Source organism: Emys orbicularis, chromosome 2 (genome assembly GCF_028017835.1).
Source record: "Emys orbicularis isolate rEmyOrb1 chromosome 2, rEmyOrb1.hap1, whole genome shotgun sequence".
Lineage (NCBI taxonomy): Eukaryota > Metazoa > Chordata > Testudines > Emydidae > Emys > Emys orbicularis.
The window spans coordinates 267,727,775-267,747,903 of record NC_088684.1 but is presented as its reverse complement, the minus strand read 5'-3'; the positions used below and the strand labels follow the sequence as shown (position 1 = coordinate 267,747,903).

The 20,129-nt window shown below is 43.9% G+C and overlaps 1 protein-coding gene across 1 annotated transcript; it reads right to left on the bottom strand.

Annotated features, from left to right (window-relative positions):
• Nucleotides 1-105: 105 nt before the first annotated feature.
• Nucleotides 106-18,770, bottom strand: JCAD (junctional cadherin 5 associated). The gene is made up of 3 exons (XM_065400044.1): nt 18,472-18,770; nt 6,562-10,304; nt 106-140 (listed from the first exon to the last, which is right to left on the bottom strand). The coding sequence occupies exons 1-3, from the start codon at nt 18,768-18,770 to the stop codon at nt 106-108; spliced, it is 4,077 nt and encodes a 1,358-aa protein (XP_065256116.1).
• Between the last annotated feature and the right edge of the window lie 1,359 nt (nt 18,771-20,129).

Genomic DNA, 20,129 nt, shown 5'->3' with positions numbered 1-20,129 from the left:
AAAATACCACAAATGGAGGCAATTTCCAAGTGTTAAAACACAGAGCAAAATCAGCAAAACATTCTTAGGAGAGCAGACATCTCTAGATTCTCATCTGTGTTCAGCTCACACCCTTTCAACCCTGGAGGGATCGTACATATCTGAAAAATGCAAGACAGGAAAACCATGAGTGATGGGTTCTGAAATCTACTCAAGTTTAGTACATGCAGCTGGCAAGAGAAACAAGACACTGTTTTCTTAATTTAGAAGTACAGAAAAACTCTCGCAAACACACTATTCTTTTACAAAAAGTCAAATTTAAATTTAAATTCAAATTTAAAAATTGAATAATGAACTTGCAATTATTCTTTTTTTATACTGCGTGGGAGAATTCAGTGCTGGTGCTGGACTGAGAGCCCTGGAGATGAAAGTTCTTGACTAGAGCCTGATTCCTGTCCCATTAGCCCTGATTCTGATCTCACTTACACTAGTGTGATTTGGGAGGAACTCCTCTGAAGTCAATGGAGCTACACCAGTGTAGAACTTGTGGAGATGAGATCAGGATCAGACCCACCAACTAGAAAAGGAGTTTGAATTGAGTGGGGCCAGGGCTTGGCCCCGAAGGGTGTGTCTATACTGCAGCTGGGAGCGAACCTGCCAGCCCAGGTGGACAGACTCCGCTAGCAGGGCTCACACTAGCGCACTACATATAGCGGTATGAACATTGCTGCACCAGAGGTGGCTTGGGCTGGCCACCTGAACTTGGACCCAGGGGATAGGGTGGCCTCAAGCTCGGGTGGGCCCAAGCCTCCTCCAGTGCCACAACGGCCACACTGCTATTTTTAGCCTGCTAGTGCGAGTTTGTCTGCCCCAGCTGGGAGGCTCGCTCTGAGCTACGGCACAGACGTAACTTAATACTGCAGAGCAAAGCAGGGGCAGTGTACACCTCCCGGCAACGTGTCTCCACCCGCACCCAGATGACCATTTTACAAGGTGGGGATACAGTTCGGTCTTCATTTTTCAGCACTCAGTGTCTCCTGTACTCGGCAGAATAATTTATTTGCTTTAAACGCTGGTACTGCAAAGAGAGGCTGTGTTACATCACTGTGGCCCGGCTGTCTTCCGCCAGCGTGCAAAACTCCAGGCCACTGTTTTCAGAGTTATTTTGTGCGGACAGAGGCTAGACAAAAGATGTGATTATTATTAAAGAAAATCAACCCTATGCTTTGGTGAATGCAACAAGTAAACAAATAGCATCGTCACCAGATTATACCCATTTTTCTAGCTAAAAATACACAAAAGCTGGTCTATTATATTTTCAATGGGTTTCAAACTGAAGTTCTTACTCAGGTTCTGATCACGTAAGGGCTTGTCTACACTGCGACATTGTCGCCAAAACTTTTGTCTTTCGCAGGGAGGCTTTTTTAAGTACCCACCAAAGACAAAAGTTTTGCCGACGCAAGCAATAGTGTGAACGCGGCTTTGTTGGCAGGAGCGCTCGCCTGATGACAGCTTATGCCGCTCACGGGGCTGGAAGTATTTTGCCAACAAAATACCGATAGAGAGTTCACACACGCTGACTTTTAGCAACAGCCTTGTCGCTAAAAGCTGCGTAGTGTAGACAAGCCCTTTTACATGCAAGCAAATATCTGCATCCTCCCATGCATATCAGCTTGCAGTCCTGAGGTGGGACTGCACTGAAAGTCAGTGGGATGTGTGCATCTAAATCACTTAGGTCCTTGAAAACCACACCCATAGTCTGTGGTCGTATAACTCCCCCACTGCAGTGCCTGATCCCACAAACACTGGTGCATGTGAGTAACTTTACTCGTGTGTGTACAGGAATGACTATGCAGATTTACTCATATGCACAAGTGCTTGCAGGATCAAGGCCTAAATCAATAGAAAGATTTCCCAAGTAAGAACTTCTGGATTTGACCCCATGTAAAGATTATAAGAATAAACATTCGTTGCAGCTGACAGATTGGTGTCGTATCATTTTGTCTCCTCTCTTGCCACTCTCTTCCTCCCTCCCTGCAGTATTTACAGGGCAATCAATAAAGGAAACCTTGTCAGCAACTGATATATTTTAGAAAATGTGTCATTCACCTTCTTCTGACAGTGTCCAAACATTTTTATTAACAGACAACATGGATCAAAGTCAATAGATGAATACTGTTAGAACTGCTGTAGTCTAAAAGACATTGATGCATGCATCTAAGCCCTACGGATCAATTGTGTGGAAAGAACCCGTGAGGTATGGGCACTTTTCCCCATGTAATTTTTTTCACCATTTATATACACCTAGCCTTTTGGTTGGTAGGAACTACGCTTTGTAGGAGGAGATTAAGACAAAACTAGAAAGGAATTCACATTCTTGAATCATGGCTCTCCCTTAAGGCCAGAGGTGCTGAACACTTGCTACTCCCATCAACTCCCAAGAGAGCTGCAAGTGTGCAGGCCTGTGAAAATCAGGGCACAGAATGGTGGAAGCTCCCCCAGCCTGAACACTATTTATTCTCTGAAAAGTTACTCACACTTTCAGCCATCTGAACTGAAGCCAAATGAATTAGGGCAAGATTCTGCCTGGTGCATGAAGAGGCAGCAAAAGGACTGGGTTGTGGCTGGACCCTCCAGGGAGAATTCTGGCTTTGTCATACAGCTGGCAGGCAGGCTGGGGGAGTAGATGCTAGAGTAGTAGGTCTGCTACCCTGGGATGGTGCAGCATGCTCCCCCTCAGCACCCAGCCAGTGCAGTGCATGGGACTGTTTTACTCTGCCCACAGACAGCTAACAACCATGGAGGGCATTAACAGGGAACAGGCACTTCACTTCCCAGTGGAATCCTGGCTGGTCCCTGTCCAGAGCTTCTTCCACCCTCCCCATTGTAAACCTATGCAGGAATTGAACAGACTGTGGTCCTTGAGTTGTAGGTTTGTAAATGTCCAAATTTTCATCAAATTTGGGTGCAGACTATCACTGTCTTGCTTTCTCCGCTCCTAGGAGCCTATTCATGCATGACAGAGACTGATGTGCCCAACAGGCTCTGAGCACACTCAACCAAATTCACGGTTGTGGGTGGGGTTACACCAGGGATGAAATGAGCTGGTTGAATGTTTTATTTCATGAGACAGGCTCATGTAATCTAAGCCAGTTCGTACTATTGCCCTCCTGCTTACTACTTAGGAATACACTGCACTTCAATAGCCCCTTCCACCAGATGGATCTCAAAGCACTCACCACCATTAGGGAATAAAGCCAGATCTCCCTTGCTAGGTGGGTGACTAATTAGCACCAGCACTTCACGGAGGTTAAGCGACTTGCCCATGGCCACAGTGGCATTTCCACAGCCGAACAGGGACGTAAGCCCAAGTCTCCTGATTCCCAGCCCTGGCTTTTAACTCTTTGACTTTTCTTCCTCACATCTGACAACAAAAATCCAAAAAAATCCCCCCAGCCCACATCCCCTCAGTTAGATAGCTCATTAGCTTACTGTACAAGACAACTAATTAGCAAGACCAACATACTAAGGAGGAAATCCTTGTCCCACTTCAGTCACTGGTAAAACTCCCACCGACATCAATGAGACTGGGAACTCACCCAAATGCTTGCAGCCCAGTAATTACAATTGGCCCTAAAACCACTGTGTGGGGGTGGGGGCTGCGAGGGAGGAAAAGGCGGGGATATGGGTGCACACTGGACAATGGAATAAAAGCTTGGAAAGGTAAAAGATTTCCATTTCAAGGTTCCAAGATAATTATTATAAACAGTTGGGAGGAATTGTTTTTTTTGAATTGTGTGAAATACTTTTACAGTGTCCTTTGAAGACAACGGCATTGGTTTATTCCCATTCATTCAAAATGCAGTGAAACCTGTCTTAAGTATGCACTCAAAAAACAAAATCAGCAGCTTAAGACGTGATCTTTTAATAATGATGGAGCAGAAATGTACTCGTGTGTTTGGGAAGACATTAGGGTGGTCTCTTACAACGGTAATTTGCATAATAAGGGGTTGTCTCTTGTACAGTGTTTCATTTTAACTCCAACTCCCTCATTTAAAAATAACTGGTGCATTTGACAAGTGATTGTATAAAAATAGCAAAACAAGGCTTTGGATGAGAATCTCTGTTTGGTGACTCCTCTAGCCTCTGTAATTGACCTAGTCTGAAACTATGATAGACATCAGTCTTTTCCAGTCCACGCTGCATGGCACTTTGGCTCTTTTCTATAAAACTCTGCTGGATACTTAGTGAGTCCTTACTCCCCATTCCAGTCTACCCTCTTACTAGACATACAGTAGAACCTCAGAGTTACGAACTGAGCGGTGAGCCACACCCCTCATTAGGCAGCAACAGAGACCAAAAAAAAAAAAAAGTACTAAAAAAAAAAAAAGGAAAAGTTTGAAAAAAGATTTGACAAGGTAAGGAACTGTTTCTGTGCTTGTTTCATTTAAATTAAGATGGTTAAAAGCAGCATTTTTCTTCTGCATAGTAATGTTTCAAAGCTGTATTAAGTCAATGTTCAGTTGTAAACTTTTGAACGAACAACCAGAACATTTTGTTCAGAGTTGGGAACAACCTCCATTCCCGAGGTGTTCGTAACTCTGAGGTTGTACTGTAAGCCATCATGGGACTTGGGTGGTGTGGGATAGTAGAGAAGGCAAAGCATGAAGCCTCTACAAAATTTAGTTTTATACTCCAGACTACACCTCAGAGGCCAAGACTTGAGATTTTTCTGTGTCACTTGTCTCCATATTTGGGCGTGAACAAGTTAGTGTTTTGAGGATGGGAGGATGCTGGTGGAGGCGATTTCTTCCCAACCCCTGAGCACTATGCCCTGTAGTATAAGACTTGATTAAGAGGAAATGAAGATCAAATTCTATCCAGTTGTGGGAAATGCTGTTATAGCTGCAAAGGAGCAAAATTCCTCTCTGTGCTCTGTTGAGGTGGCATTGTCCCCACCAAGGAAGGCTGTACCTAGATGGGAACAAACTGTACAATTCAGCAATAGGAGTCAATTCAGCTCCGATTTACTCTGGCATAAACCAGGGCACTTAGATTGTAAGCTCTTTGGGACAGGGGCTTGGTTTTTTTGTTCTATGATTGGACAGTGCCTAGCACAATGGGGTCCTGGGAAACCACTGGGGCTCTGAGGCATTATAGTAATATAAATAAATCAATAAATCACAATATCTGAATTGATACATCCCTGCAGCAGTGTACACTAGAAGGGCTCCTAGGGAGGCTCAGCTGCTGCTCTCATGCCCAGCAGAAAATCTCAAGGGAGGAAGACACAGGAAACCACTATGAGGCACAGCAGGCCTGGCTAGTGCAGGGAAGTTGAATTTGCCTACACCATGAGTCTGGAGTGTACAGTATAGTTCAATGGGGAAGGAAAATCTGAGCTGGAGGGGGCATGAAATGAAACAAAGACTAAGGCCTGAACGGTAGGAGCTGGGGGTGGGGGGGGGGGTTTCTGATGCTTACTTAGAATTCATGCAATTCACTCCAGGGTCTGGGGTGGGAACAAATAAAATCCCTTTAAAGTATGGTTAAGTTAATCTCCATCTCCCTACACTGGAGAATTTTACATAGATTTATACTGACTGGGTTAAATAAGAAGTGTTTGTGAATTTCAAGGTGGGTTTTCAGCTATTAAAGAGGAACTGGGGAAAACAAAAGAAACATTAGGTATTGGGTTATCAACCTGCCTACCAAGTACCATGCATTTATTCTTTCCAACCAATTTAAAGTCTCTGAACAGGTGGCATGCCTGACTTTATATAGAGCTATTGCTACACTTCTCAAGGGTACCCATTAATTTAATTAGCACCTCACTATGTTCAAAAGACCATATGTGAGAGTTGATCAATTCATAAGTTAACTTGGAGTTACTTAAGAAGCAGACAAGACTACCCTTGACCCAAGGAGCAGAGGACTCCAAAGCATATGCTGAAAGATTCAGCCTCATGTTTTCTCTGGGGATATCAGTTATCTGAAACATTTTGTATAATGTCTCATGAATATTATCTAGACAATTTCAACCCTGAACATTTAACCCTTTCCCTGTGGCTTCAGATTAGAATAAAGCAGGTTTATAAGTCTGTTTTTTATTTCTTCTCAGTCCTGATGTGGTGTGTTCCTATCTATTGACTATAGAATAGGACTAGAATTGACTTTGAGAATAAAAACCTGGATATTCATGGAAAGGGTGGGATCATAATGTATGAGCGCAAAACCAGGGCAGGTATTGTGAAATTTCACTTTATTTTTGACACATTCAGTCTTCTGAAACCGTTAGGTAATGGGGAAAATCCTACAACTTTATGAATTAACTTCAGTAATCAGAACCCAAGTGGCTGCAATAACTTAGAGGATAATGCTCACTGCAAGAAAACTACAATTCTTTATTAACAACTAATCTGTTTATAGCCTATTAAATTACTATACTAGCAGCTGTAGTATGTGGCAGGAGGTAAACAGGAAGATTACTTCTTTTGAGGATACCACAGAGGGAGTAGATGTACGTTCCCTGTTAAAACAGAGCCCAACTGAATCACAGATAATGGTAAAACTGGGCCTTACCTAAACAAAAATCTCGGTCAGCCTTCTTCTTGCCTATCGTAGTTACGTGTCCATTTTCATCGAGAGAGATAATGCGCTTGGAAACAGCACCTGTGTGCACCATTTTGCGAGAGAGTTCATTACTGTTGAGTGGCGCATAGCTTCCTCTCTCCTCTTGTACCCTTGGTGGTTTCTCCTCATCTACTTCCTCCCCTGAATCTGCACTCTTGATACTCAGACGTCGCATACGGGAAACCGAGTCAACCTCTTTCATTCGCACCAAACGATCCATGACTGTTCGGCTAGGGGGAGACGCAAGTTTGCCTTGTAAGGTCTCAATCACCTTTGAGGTGCTTCTAACTCTCTTTTCTGAGCTTGGAATGATCACGTTTCTTTCAGCAAGTTGATGCGTAACAGACTTGCAAGGCAGGTCTGGATCCTCATCTTGCCTGTTGAGACCCGCACGCTGTTCAAAACCTCGCTCAGTTACCAGAGTTTTAGATCTGGCTTCTAGGTCAGTGCTCTGGTATTCACCAGCCCAAAATGGGAAGTCTCTCTCGCCAACAAAGAGAGAACTTTCTGTCCAGCCACACTTTCGTCTGCCCTCATAAGAGCTGTCTTTTGTTTCTACTTTGTCACATACTGTTCCCCCTACTGGTAATTCAGGATCCTGGACACTATTTGCAGGTCTGGTGTATTGGTGGAGGCCAGTTCTGTCCCCAGGAATTAGAGACTCCACTGCTACCTCTATACCCAGAATCCTTGCGGCTCTTGCCTGCAGTGACTCATTTTGGGGGATCTCCATTGCATTTGCATTAGAAGAAAAATCAGAGTTGTTAGCACCTGGTTCAGGGTCAATATCCAGTCCCACAGACCTCAAATCTGGCTCAGAATGACCTTGATTTCTATTAGTTAAAGACAATCTTACTATAGATCCTCTCTCTAAAAGTTTATCACTCCTGGGAGTTGCGCTTTTGTTCCGTTTTACAAAATCTAACATATTAGCTATGTAATTTCTATCTTCTTTTGTCTCCTTTAAGTCCGCATGACTGAATGGATTACTCTGATTTGCATTACTTGGACTACTGGACAAAACTCTATTGACTGGGCCTGAACTTGCTCGCTGTTTGTTTGTTCTGTTCTTGGCTTCCTGGTTTCTTGTTTCTGTTATCACACTTCCATCTGCTGGCTTGATTAAACTACCGCTCTCTTTTGCATTCAAGGAGCTTTGTGATCCAACACAGATATGTGGATCATCAGACTTAAGCTCTGTACTCCAACTTTCAGACTTACTTTTAACTCTTCCTTGTTTAAATATAGGAACTTCTGGTACCACAGTTTTTAGCTGCTTACAAGGCCTGAGTTCCTGGGTTGATTCATCAGTTCTGGAGGTCCCTATCTTTGTAGGAACACAGCCCTGCTTTGTTCCCTCACCCTCCATGCCATCTTCACTACTAGTGCTTTCTTCCTGTTCTTGGAGCTCTTTGTTAAAACTTTCTAACTCACTTATTGCATCCCAGGGACGGCGACCAACAGGTTTCAAGAGAAACTGACCAAATAGTTCTTTACTCTTGCAGGGAGCACTTGCTTCGCCCTTGACCACATCACCCCTGGGAATTGTGCCAGTTTCCCTTTCCTGGGTGGGCATGGCTGTGCAGGACCCATAAGGCTGGCTCTGGTATGCCTTTGGTGAATGTACCTGAATTACGGAGGTGGCAGTCCTTGAAAATGCACTATTGCTGGATGGATTGAGGTTCATCTGACCTTTCATATTGTATGTATTCTGCCTACATTTTCTGTCATCGGGGGATAAACCTGCCTCTTCTGACCCAACCAAAGATGCTGTACAGGCTAAGAATTTTGGAGCCATCAGTTTATTATTTGGTTTACCAGGTTTTATACCATGGAAAAATTGTGAGCTTTTAGGGTCTTCAGTGAAACAGGTCTGTGTTTGCTGGTCTTTGTACTGATCACCTGGCCAAGAGCCAGAGTATTTGAGTTCCCTGTGTTTTGTAGGCTGAGTAAATCTGAGGTCATTCATTTGTTTGAACTCCTCTGGTTTCCACAGCTCTTGTTTTTGTAACTCGGTTTTATTGGTCATGCTTCCTGTGAGAGCTTGTAACTCCAAGTCGGTGGAAGACATACTTAAAAGACTTTGTTCTTGCAAAGCTCCACTGTTATCAAATTCATTCTTCTTATCAGGGCTCTGTGTTAAGTTATTGTTCCTATCAGTATCTGGCAGATTTGATTCAGATTTAACTGGGATGGACACCAAACAAAATATAGTTTCATTCATTTTTTTCTTTGAACTCTTTTTGCTCTGCATCCCAGTTCCAGGTTCAAACTTTTTTACTCTAGTAACAGTCTCACAGGTGCTATCCATATGTGGGTTTCTTACAGAAAGGTTGCCCTTTGTGTACTCCTGATTAGTTTCATTTTCAGGGGCGTGATTATCTGTGTCACCACTGTCTCTTTGGTCAGGCAGGGCCCAGTTTTCCTGATCTCCGTTGGATGCTGCCAACCACCTGTTGCAATGTGTGGTGCTGTCAGGAGTTCTCTCACACTTTACAGTATTTAGTAAGTTTGATGGATCCAAAAAGGCACTATTGTATTGTAGTTCGATAGTTCTCTCCTGCAAAGCAGTAGGATTGGTCCTACATGTATTTTCAGTGTGTTTAGTGTTGTTCTGGAGGCTCTCGGGATGTGCTATTTTAATATGCCGTATTCGAGGATCATCAAAAGGAATATACTGAATGGAATTCAGGTAGTCATCAGTGTGCCTGGAATGGCTTTGTTTTCCATGAGGAAGGTGGTCATCTTTGCAGTGTTCACCCCCAGTTTCCAATGTGCTAGTGGAGGGTCGATGGCTGCTGAGGGTCCTCTCTACTGAATGCCGCTGACCGTTGTCAAAGCACAAGTCATAGTTAGGCACTTCATTGAGGGAATGCTGATTCACACTTGGCTGAGGTGGGGACTTGTAAGATGGAGGTGGTATATAGACAGGGGGCTCTAAACCAGAGTCTGGAATGTAAATGTCTTGCTTCGGCTCATTACCTTTGGCTAAATATGAAATGGGCTCATCTATTTGCTGGTGGTCCTGAAAGCCACTGGTTTCTACAGGTGCCCTCATCTGTCGGTGCAGTTCATAGGAAGGGGGTTTAAGGGGTCTGCCATACTTGGGCTTGGCCAGAGGAAGAAGGTGGCTTCCTGTTTCCCTGGGTTTTGTGAATTCCAAAGGCTGTCTGTTTTGGGGACCAGAGGGTGCTTTAGTTCCACTTAGGAAATGATGATTATTCACCAGGGAGGGTATTTCCACACACTTCAGGGTCTCTGGTGAAAGAACTCTTGGCAATGATTGTGATTTCCCTTTGTTATGGGAGCTAAGTACATTGTCTCCCAGGCTCAATGAGTATAGATCTTGAAGCAGTTTCTCTCTATCACCATCAGACATTTGTCTTCCTAATTTTTTAGGTTGTTTCCAGCTTTCTGTTCTTAAACTTTGCCATTTGTAATCACCAGGCACTTTCCAGGTCTCCTGCAAGCCACTTCTTGTCACACTCTCTGTTCCTGCTCCTACCTCCAGCTGACTTTCTTTAGCATGTCTGTACACCTCATGGGGTGGTGCCAATCCTCTCATTTCAGAGTCTCCTTTGTCAGTGTAACCCAGTAATACGCTAAAGTCTTGTCCTCTTCTTCTCCAGTAGGCCAGATCTTTATCAGTCTTGGGCCCCGAAGACCATGCTAACAGATGTCTGTCATAAAACCTGCAAAAGAAATGCAGTGTCACAGGCAAGCTATAAAAATGCAGTCTCTTTCCTTTATGGGGAATTTTATTAGAGGGTCAAATACTGAATTATGCCAATAGGGTTTCCACTCTCAGTTACTATAAATTTATTCACAACCACAGGACATTAAAATCCTCTCTTAGTAATGAACATACACATTTTCTCACAAGCAAGGAAGGTGGCTAAGCTATATACACATGCATGTTAGCATGGCATTTTTTTGATTGGTATGCATAGCTGTTAGAAAACAATTTACACAATGTTGTATGCTGTGCAGATATGTAGAGTCCTATTGAATATATACTATAAAAAGTGAATTGACTATGCTAAACAAGGCTTTGAACCCTAATTTCTGCTCTCAGTTACATCAAAACCTATTGACTTCATCAGGGTTGTACAGGGGTAGCCAAGCATAATAGAATATGACTCTAGATTTAAAAAGAGAACGCAGTAGGGGGAGTTTCTTAACGTAAATTTCTGTAAGAAACAGGATTTTGCATTACAGCACAAGGGTTGAAAGAGAAGATGGTTCTGGTTAATTTGATCTTTTGCGTTTGTTTTAAGGAGTAAGTCTCTCTAGATGTTTCAAATATATCACCATTGTGGTATGAATCATTTTATGTGAATATAGTTCTAATGAGATTTTAACTATCAGGTTAATTTTTGTGTGTAACCTTTTAAATTTGTTTCTAGCAAAACACATCACTGAAACATGAAAAAGGAAGGATAAAACAAAACACTTTAGTTATAGAACTTCAGATTTCTAAATGAAATCCAGCAGACAATATCAGATCCTTCCCATGTTTCGAGACATGGTGTGAAATACTTGACATACTATTCCAAAGGAAAATGGATGGCTTTCTGCATTAAAAGTTTATCTTTTAGTTATACTGTGGTTCTGCTGTTCTTGGAAATAGGTGTCCAAACATCTAACTGCCATTGTTTTACTATGTAACTGCCACCAGCAAAACACAAGAGAGAAAAATCAAAATGGACATAAATAGGACAAGAATGTAGCTGGAACCCAAGAAATTCCTTCCCCTTCCCCCACCCGGATATGTACCGTCTGCTCTTGGTTTCTGCCAAAAAACTAATAATCTTCTCACAAAAAAGGTTTAAATAGATAATAAAATTCAGAATTCCTAATGGAAATGTAGCAATCCACATTCAAGAACACTCTTCAATAATTTTCTTTTACGTATGCAAACTTTATCCTATCAAGCAAAATGTTTAAAACAAATTGGGATAAAGACTATTTTTGTTTTAAGTCTGATGGATTAAAACCCATCGTCTGAACAAAAAGTTCCCCATATAAAATACAATTTGCTATCTGGATCCTGGTCAATATTAAAAGCCTGTATTAATCCATGGGCTATAATGGGACATCTCCTATATTGGAAATTTTACCACAGTTAGGGTGAAAACCACTATATCTTTCAGAATGAGGGAGTCTGCAGCTGACTGTATGCTGTCAGCCTTTGGAGATTACCAAGGCCACCTCTGCTACCTTTATGTTTTCTCATAATGCTATAATGCTGTTGTGTAGCTATTGACTGGAGAGACTGAGTGACTGGGTCTAGGGAACAGACAAGCTAGGCATTGTTCTGTGCAAGATCTGGTAAATGATATAAAATATATGGAGAGACCAGTCATACTAAACTATTAAAACACACCAAGTACAAAATCACAAGCAGTATTTATTCAAGACTATGTAACATCAAAACCACTGGAGGGTCTTCTAGGCAGTAAATCAACACTGAGGTTTAGTGATCACTGTTATTGATGATGGATCAGTGAAATGCCCTGGCTATACGAAAGTAGTGTTTGTGAATAACGATTGGGAAAGTGTTACCTAGATTTCTAGTGGGAATCCACCAGAAAACAAAAGAAGAGTCAGCCTTCAATGTACGAAATTATGTGAATGTTTCCCTAGTCATAATGCATGCTTCAGAGGAGAGAAAATCCTGCCTCATTAATAGCGAGAAGGTAACCACATTTTTTTTTCAGAAGTTGTTTAAACAATATTTTGTAGTTATAGTAACTAATGAAGTTCTAAACATGATGTAAAACTCCATACTGAAGATCTACATTATGTCATCATAGCAACTAGAATGCAGAAAGCATGTTTAAAGAAAGGTAATGTTAGGGCTTTTCTAAACCTTGTAACTTATGTATATTAATAAGACAGAGAACATTATTCAGTTTATATCATGTGACTCATAGCAATTAGAGTCAGGAATGAGGATAGTAGGGGCGTGGTATGGAGAAAAATCCTGGGGGGGGGCGGAAATTAAACTACTGGATTGAAATGTTGTTCATATTGTTATTTTGGGTAGAAGATAGAAATTTTAAAATCTTTCTCTCCTCCAACCCCCCTGCCAATTTCTCTTGCTAGAAGAAAACAGTAATAATGTAATAGAAAAGAAGGCCTATGACCCTACTTTGAGTGAAACTTGAGGTGATTTCAGAAGCAGTACCACATCTACCATGACAAGTAATAGCCTTGCACTAGTTCACATGGAGAAATAATTTTGTATCCAGGATACTGTGGCCATATCCACAGCTGAGAATATAACTGAACAGTTATCATGGAGAGAATGAATAAGAGGCACCTGTTGTGAAAATTTTTGATATCTGGTAACATCACCGCTTACTGTGCAATTCTGCCCTACACAACTTGCAATATAACTGGTGATACTAAAGCAAAAACAAAAAAGTTATATTGTACACCTGCCCTCTGTCAAATCAGCCCTGCTTACCGGGTCTTCAGTTGGGCGTCCAATCACTGAGGCACCAAAAACCACCAGACATTTTTGAAAATGTAGGCCACTATATTTAACAGGATAAATCAGTAATAAGGAAAGCTTGTTAGCCAATCCATTAAGAGCTGGAGAGTAGGGTCAGGAGACTTAGATTTTATTCTCCACTCTGCCAGTAGCTTGCAGGGTGGCCTTGTTCGAACCACTTAACCTCCCTGTGGCTCAGTTTCCTCATTTGTAAATTTGCGCTAATACCCAGCTTTGTAAAGCACTTTGAGATCTTTGGATAGAGGTGCTGTGCGAGTTCTAAATATACCTTATTCAGGACCCAATCCTGCAAACACGTACTCCCTGGTGCTCTAGTGCTTAGTCCCATAAGCATGGGGGGATCCAGGAGCGTATCATGTTGGATGGTGTTTACAGGATCATGACCTATGTGGTAAAAACTCTTCTCTAACACAGCTGTTCCTATAGCTCAGGGGATCTCACACTGGGTGTCGGGACCCCTCCGGGGGTCGTGAGGTTCTTACACGGGGGGGTCGTGAGCTGTCAGCCTCCACCCCAAACCCCGCTTTGCTTCCCGCGTTTATAATGGTGTTAAATATATTTAAAAGTATTTTTAATTTATAAGGGGGGGTCACACTCAGAGGCTTGCTATGTGAAAGGGGTCACCAGCACAAAAGTTCGAGAATGACTGTTATAGCTAGTACACGTGTCCTGTCATGCCCATTTGCTATCTCTCTATTTTAAAAAACACACATTGGAAATATTCTGGATCAGAGTTTTTGATTACTTCCCTAGATGTGGTGTGAATTAGTTCTATCTGAAATTACACTGATGACAAACTTTTAAACAAAATTTTGGAAATTTTTAAACAAAAGAGCAACGAACTCAGTGCCTTTGCCAACACTATCCACTAGGCTGCACGGTCTCTGGTCATCACCCATCAGAATTTACAAGTGTGACTTGGTTACACTAATAACAATCACTATGCAGTATCTGGTGTTCAAAACACTGTATGTCCATTAGTCCTCAACACACCCTATGAACAATATTTTCATGGAGGAGGCCACAGGGCTTTAAATTCACCCCACAACTGTAGGAATTATGTAGTTTTGTACAGGTCTCCATAATCTACTATATCCCAGATTGGGGGCAGTTCTGCTAATCACTAATCAGCAGGGATCCTAGAAATCTGTTCTCTGCGGAATAACACGGAATCTTTAGTTTGTATATTTTACAGCGAATCTTTAGTTTGTATATTTTGTGAAAGAATAAAAACATATCAATCATTAATTAAACTTTACTGAAAATCCCAGTATCTCTGAAAGTATCATGCGGGGCTGCCTGCCCGAGCCCCAGCTGCCTCGGAAAACTAAAGTTCAGCATTTCCTTTTAATTGTGGAAAAACGTGGATTTTTAGGTTGTTTTAAATCAGAGAATTTAGTTTTTAATCACGGAAAACTAGAATCCCTGCCAGTGGCGTAGCTAGGACAGGAAAATTGGGTAGGCCCCGACTTTCGGGTGGGCGGGCAATGACGGGGGGAGGGTGCAGGGGAAGGGGGAGGAGGAGGGATGGAGAGCCCGCCTTCCCCCACCCCCTCCAGCTGGCCCTTACCGCTCAGCGAGCGCCAGAAGATGAGACCGCCCAGAGTACACAGGCTGAGAGGCGTGCCCATGGGACGGATGGGGCTCGAGCTCCGCGCACCCCTCTCGCCCCCGGCTTGGTGTCTATCCGTCTGGGTTCCTTTCCTGCCGGCGCCATGTGCTATTGCCCCAGTCTCCGGCCCCAGCACTAGCCCCGCCCAGACCCACCCCCACTAGGCACGCCCCTGCTTGGGACAACTCACCCCCTCCCAGCCTGTGGATTTGGGGGGCTCTGGCCCCGATTTGGGTGGGCCTGGATGCTAAGTGGGTGAGCCGCAGCCCACCCAGGCCATGACCCTGATCCATGCTGACCAGATGCAGCTCAGGAGGAAAGAAGCAGCTTCCAAGCCTCACCACTATTGCTTCTACATCCACTGCTCCAATTGGTTAGGGAGGAACCATGTGACCTTAGTTCTACTGTCCATTGCTGAAAATCAGGATGGGGAGAAGAGCTTCAAACCACCAGCTCCCCAGGAAAAGAGCAGTGGAAGCTGCTAAAAGTGGAGGGCCACCGGTGCCCGAACCATGGCCCCACCCCTGCACCACCCCTTCCCCCAAAGCCTTGCGTCTGTGCTGCCTCTTCCCCCCAAAGACCCCACCCCCGCTCACTACTCTCTGGCCCCTTGCCCCCCCCCGTTGCTCATCCTTACGGCCAGTAAAAAGTGGGGCCATGGCCCCCAGCCCCAGGAGGAAACCCACTGCTTAACGGAGGCTTCTGGCTCTACCCCATCTCAGTTTTTCAGCCAGTGAAGCCAGCTGCTGCAGTCTGGGAGAGGAAAGGGTCATCTTTCCTTAACATTGTTTTAGGGCTCAAGGGAGGGAGTGCAAAGCATAGGCCCTGAAGGGGGTGGTGCGAAGCACGGGTAAGGGGGAGCAAAGGCCTCATACGGGGGTGCAGAATAGAGGGCACACAAAAAAAGTCATTTCCAAAGTGGGAGATGGAGAAACAACCAGACACAAGAGAAGGCCGTTGCTTAATGACAGGATGGGGACTGTTTGAGTTTCCATCAGCAGCCAACCTAATTAGCTACCAATGTTAATTAGATCAGTAGCTGAAAGAAAAATAAACTCTGCCCTCTAGAGGTGTTTGAGTGTCCCCATTTGGAAGAGAGAGAGTCTGCAAGATCATCCCCGCAACAAGTGATTGCCGCACAAGCTCTAATATTTCTCTCTGGATGCAAGAGAAATACATTGCAAGACAGAAAACATGGGAGTTTAAACAAAATGCATTCCATAGACAATAACTGCTGGTGCTTGTAAGATTTCCTAGTAGGGCTGCTGTGTAGTAGGACTCGCTACATATAAAAAGAGATGTACTTATTTTAATGTAAGGGCCACAACTACGGCAGTTCAGGCCCAATATTTGGGTCCCTATTTTAAGGGGCAAAAGGGAGCTTTTTAAAAATAAGATTTAATATTAAAACTACAGTGTAAGCAGACAGGTTCCACTCCATTATTTCCCATTTCATAAGAGGTTAGGGAGGGACACGCTGAGTGGACACCCAGTCCTGTTTTTTAACTCTACTCTTTTTAAAAGCTACCACAACCAGTATGCCATATTTTCCCCATCCACACTAGCATTAAAAGACATTCCCCCTACATCTTGGCTATGGCAGACAAGCAAGCTAGTATTTTCTTGTAATGTTGATGTGCCCTTAATGTACTTATCCAGCTCCAAGTCCAACCATAGTTCTCCCTTCCACATGCTCTGTCCTTGTTTGCCATTTTTCCATCTCTAGTAGTATATTACTTTGCTGCTGCTGACTAGTCTCTCCCCCTCCAACGGAGGGAAAGCCTGCTCTTAAAAGAACCTCTTCCACTGGCTCCCCAGCCTCATTCTTTAAAGACTGCCCCCCCCTCCAAAAAGGGACCAAACAAGCTTGGAACCACACCTAGACCAGAGATCTTTTCGAGCTCCCCGGCTGCCTTACTGCTGCTGCACAGCTGTTGAATTTGCTCCTTTCAGTAATTCTAGCTGGGAAGAAAGAACACTTCTGCGCCCAGATCAACGGCTTACAGGTGACCTGCAAGGGGAGGAGATGTGGAGGAGAGAGGAGAAAAGCCTGGCAGCCCGGGGATGCAGCACTGAAGGCAGCACAGGTGAGTTAGGCCAGCACTGGAGGAGAACGTCCCAAGACAAGATCCCATTTGCTCACCCAGGATCTTAACATTTTCCAAACCCTTTGGACAGAGGAAGGTGGGGAGGAAACTGATCCTCTTTTTCTGATAACCACACAGTATATTTTGCCTTGCTTTAAATACCTTCCCAGCCTCTTTCCTTTGTTCATTTTTAGCATACAAGCGGCTGCAAAAACTTGACCACTCCATAGGCGTTCTAGACAGAGTCCTTCCTGTCCATTTTATTCCAGTTCAAAAGTGCACACACTGTACACGACGGGAGGTGCAGTGGTGCAAGCACATTTTATGAAGTGGTGACAAGAGCTTCCACTGAGTTTGAGCTACTTTAACAAGAACTTACTGACACCTTCTCATATTTACTCCATGAGAGCTGCCTAAAAATAAAGATTGTGACCCTCTTTGGTGAGGGAACTCCCCCAGAAGTAGCTGAATTCAGCTGGATACCCACCAGAGATTGACACACACATGAGAAATAAGGAGCTGGATTCTGTTTTACAACTATTCATTTTCATAAGCAAAATCTTGTGTGTTTTTCCTTCGAAACCCCTTCATTGAACATCCCATTTTAAACATTAAGAATTGCAAAGTTTCATTTGAACAGTTTGCCAGCCCTGGAGACTGGTGTCCTAATTGTCCTCAGAACAGGTGCACATGGGTGTTTTCCTGCCAATGTGACTCAGCCTAGAGCTGGAGAGTTCAATTCTCAGATTAGAGGGTAGTTCAGTATAAAGCCTCCTCAAACTGCAGTCGTTCTACTGAGACAGCCACCAAAGGAACTAATTACAAGCTTTATGTACTCATATGCTCCGTATGGGCACCTGAGTCCCATCAAGAGCACAGGGTGGGCAGTAGAGTTTTCCCATAGAGCACCATGTTCCTAGGGCTAGAATGTCGACACTGGGCAGTTCCTAGGCACTTTGGGATATGTTTGACTCAGGTCAGTGCATTGCAGTGTGCACTACAGATCCCTTGGTTCAAGCACAGGTCAGAAAATTATTAACCTAGGGTTAAAATGGCCAGGGTTCCTGACACAGGTCAGCTAACTTGAGTCCCACTAACCCTAGGTTTACACTGTAGACATAGGATATGTCTACACAGCAACTAGACACCCGAGGTTGGCCCATGCCAGCTGACCCAGGCTTGCGGGGCTGTTTCATTGCTGTGCAGGGTGGCAGGGTCCCACAGCTCAGGCTCCAGCCCTAGCCCAGAAGTCTACACAGCAATAAAACAGCCCCGCAGCCTGAGCCCCATGACCCTGAGTCAGCTGGCACAGGCCAGCCGTGGGTGTCGAGTTACTGTGCAGACATATCCTATGTGACCTGAGCTTCTCCTCCCCACCAGCAAGGCCTTTTGTAAAGGGTGTTACTGATTCATTAAACTGCCCCCTCCCCCTTCTCTCTGCTATTTTGATAAAGACTACACGCTACAAAAATGTTAGTGTGCTGCATGTAATATTTCAGTGCATTGCCGGGCACGGAAGCAAACAAATGCTCACTTATCACAGGTAGAGGGTAAGTGGGGCTGAAGTCATGCTCAGTTGTCTGTCAGAATGAAAGGGAAGAGAGGAGAAAGCCAAGCCATGGCGTGACACAGACACTTACCCCCCTTCTGAAGTATGAAATGTGGACAAACCCCGGCGGTCTGGGTGGTAACCGGGACCAGCATGCCTCCCTTGGCTCCCATGACTGCCTTCACTGCTGCTCAAGTTGCCTTTTGCCAGTGGTTTCTTGTTGTAAATGTAGGCTCCAGAGTCTGTCTCAAACCCATTCAGCGTTCCCCGACTAGTTCTATTCTCTGTAATCTCAGGCTGGTATCCATCATTTCTGTTCTCGTATGAAGCAGAGGGATCTTTGGACAATTTGTATCCATGAGAAATCAGGAGGTCCTCCACACTGAACATGTTGTGCTGGTTTCACTCACTGCTGTGCCACGAGAAAGCTCTCTCCAGCAGAATCCATCACTGAAAGAGGGAACAGAAGGCTGCTCTAATAAGGAAAGACAACTTAACTCAATCTGCAGGCTACTGGATGCAGAGTTTCATTCTCTCGCCTCAACATAATAAAATACATAAGACTGAAGCGCATGCAGATGCTGATGAATCATGTGTTGACCTTCCCTAGATAATATACCTACATTTGTTCAGCCAGGGAACAGATGCAGAGCCGCTGCTGCTGCTGCGTCAGTCCATTTGAGTGAAGAATTTGGTGATGATTGCAGCTTTCAGATTTTGATAAGTGATCTTGGGAAGCTTTGCACTGGAGATAAGCAAACCCTTGAGAAAGGCATTTTCTCCAAAAATGGTTTTGACTCTGATCAGGTGGAGCTGTGCTTTATGCTGGGTGGGGGGTTAGATTGCAGGGCAGCACAGCCCCCTCCTGGAGCCCTGCAAATTCTAGCAAAATTAGCTGGTGAACAAGCACAAAAATAATGCATAGCAACAAGAAAAGAGAAAAAGTTTATTATGTTAGCCCATAAAGGCACTGCTGACGTCCTGCTGTGCCCCCAATTAGACTCCCTTGTTTACAGTCTTTAAAGGTTGCTTTTCGGGGAGATTTCTTTATTGCCTAGGTGGGCCTGTTGAAATCTGTAATCAGCTAATAGGTGTAATACAAATCAAAGAAGCCAAGAAAACTGCATCTGAAGCCATGTGTGTTGTTGCACAATGATTTCCAAAGCAAATGGAATCAATCCAAAGTTAAAAGATTTTTCCTCCTATCTGCCAGCCCTACAGACTCAGCCGGAGTTCTTTGCTGATTGCACATTGTTATTAGTAATAGGTTCTGCAGATCAAATTAGTTGATCTGTAACAGTTTCTCTTGGCTAGCTCACCCTTGTAACCTACTGTCTATTCTACTCTTCTAGCTTGTTATATTTATGGGGTACCAAGTCGTCAATGGTTTGGTACTTGGTAAACACTTCTGTAGATGAATAGATTCCAGCGCACCATCTCTTAGCTGTGCTGTTCTGCCACATCACTGAAGTGGGTGGATGAGACTTGAAATACGCCTAGGGAGCAAAAACATTGAGTAAGACACTCAATAGGACACTTAATAGGGGGCTTGTATAACATGCTCAGTATTACATGTCCCCAGTAGTGGCACGTCTGCATAAAGAATAAGAACCTACTATTTTTAGAAGCTAATGAAGTTTCTCCTTCAGCTGAAGTGCTAGAGGCCAGTGCTTTGGTGCATGAACTCCTGGGTTCTGTCACCAAGGCTGATCTTTACAAAGAGTCTCTACTCTGTGCTAAAGAAGGAAC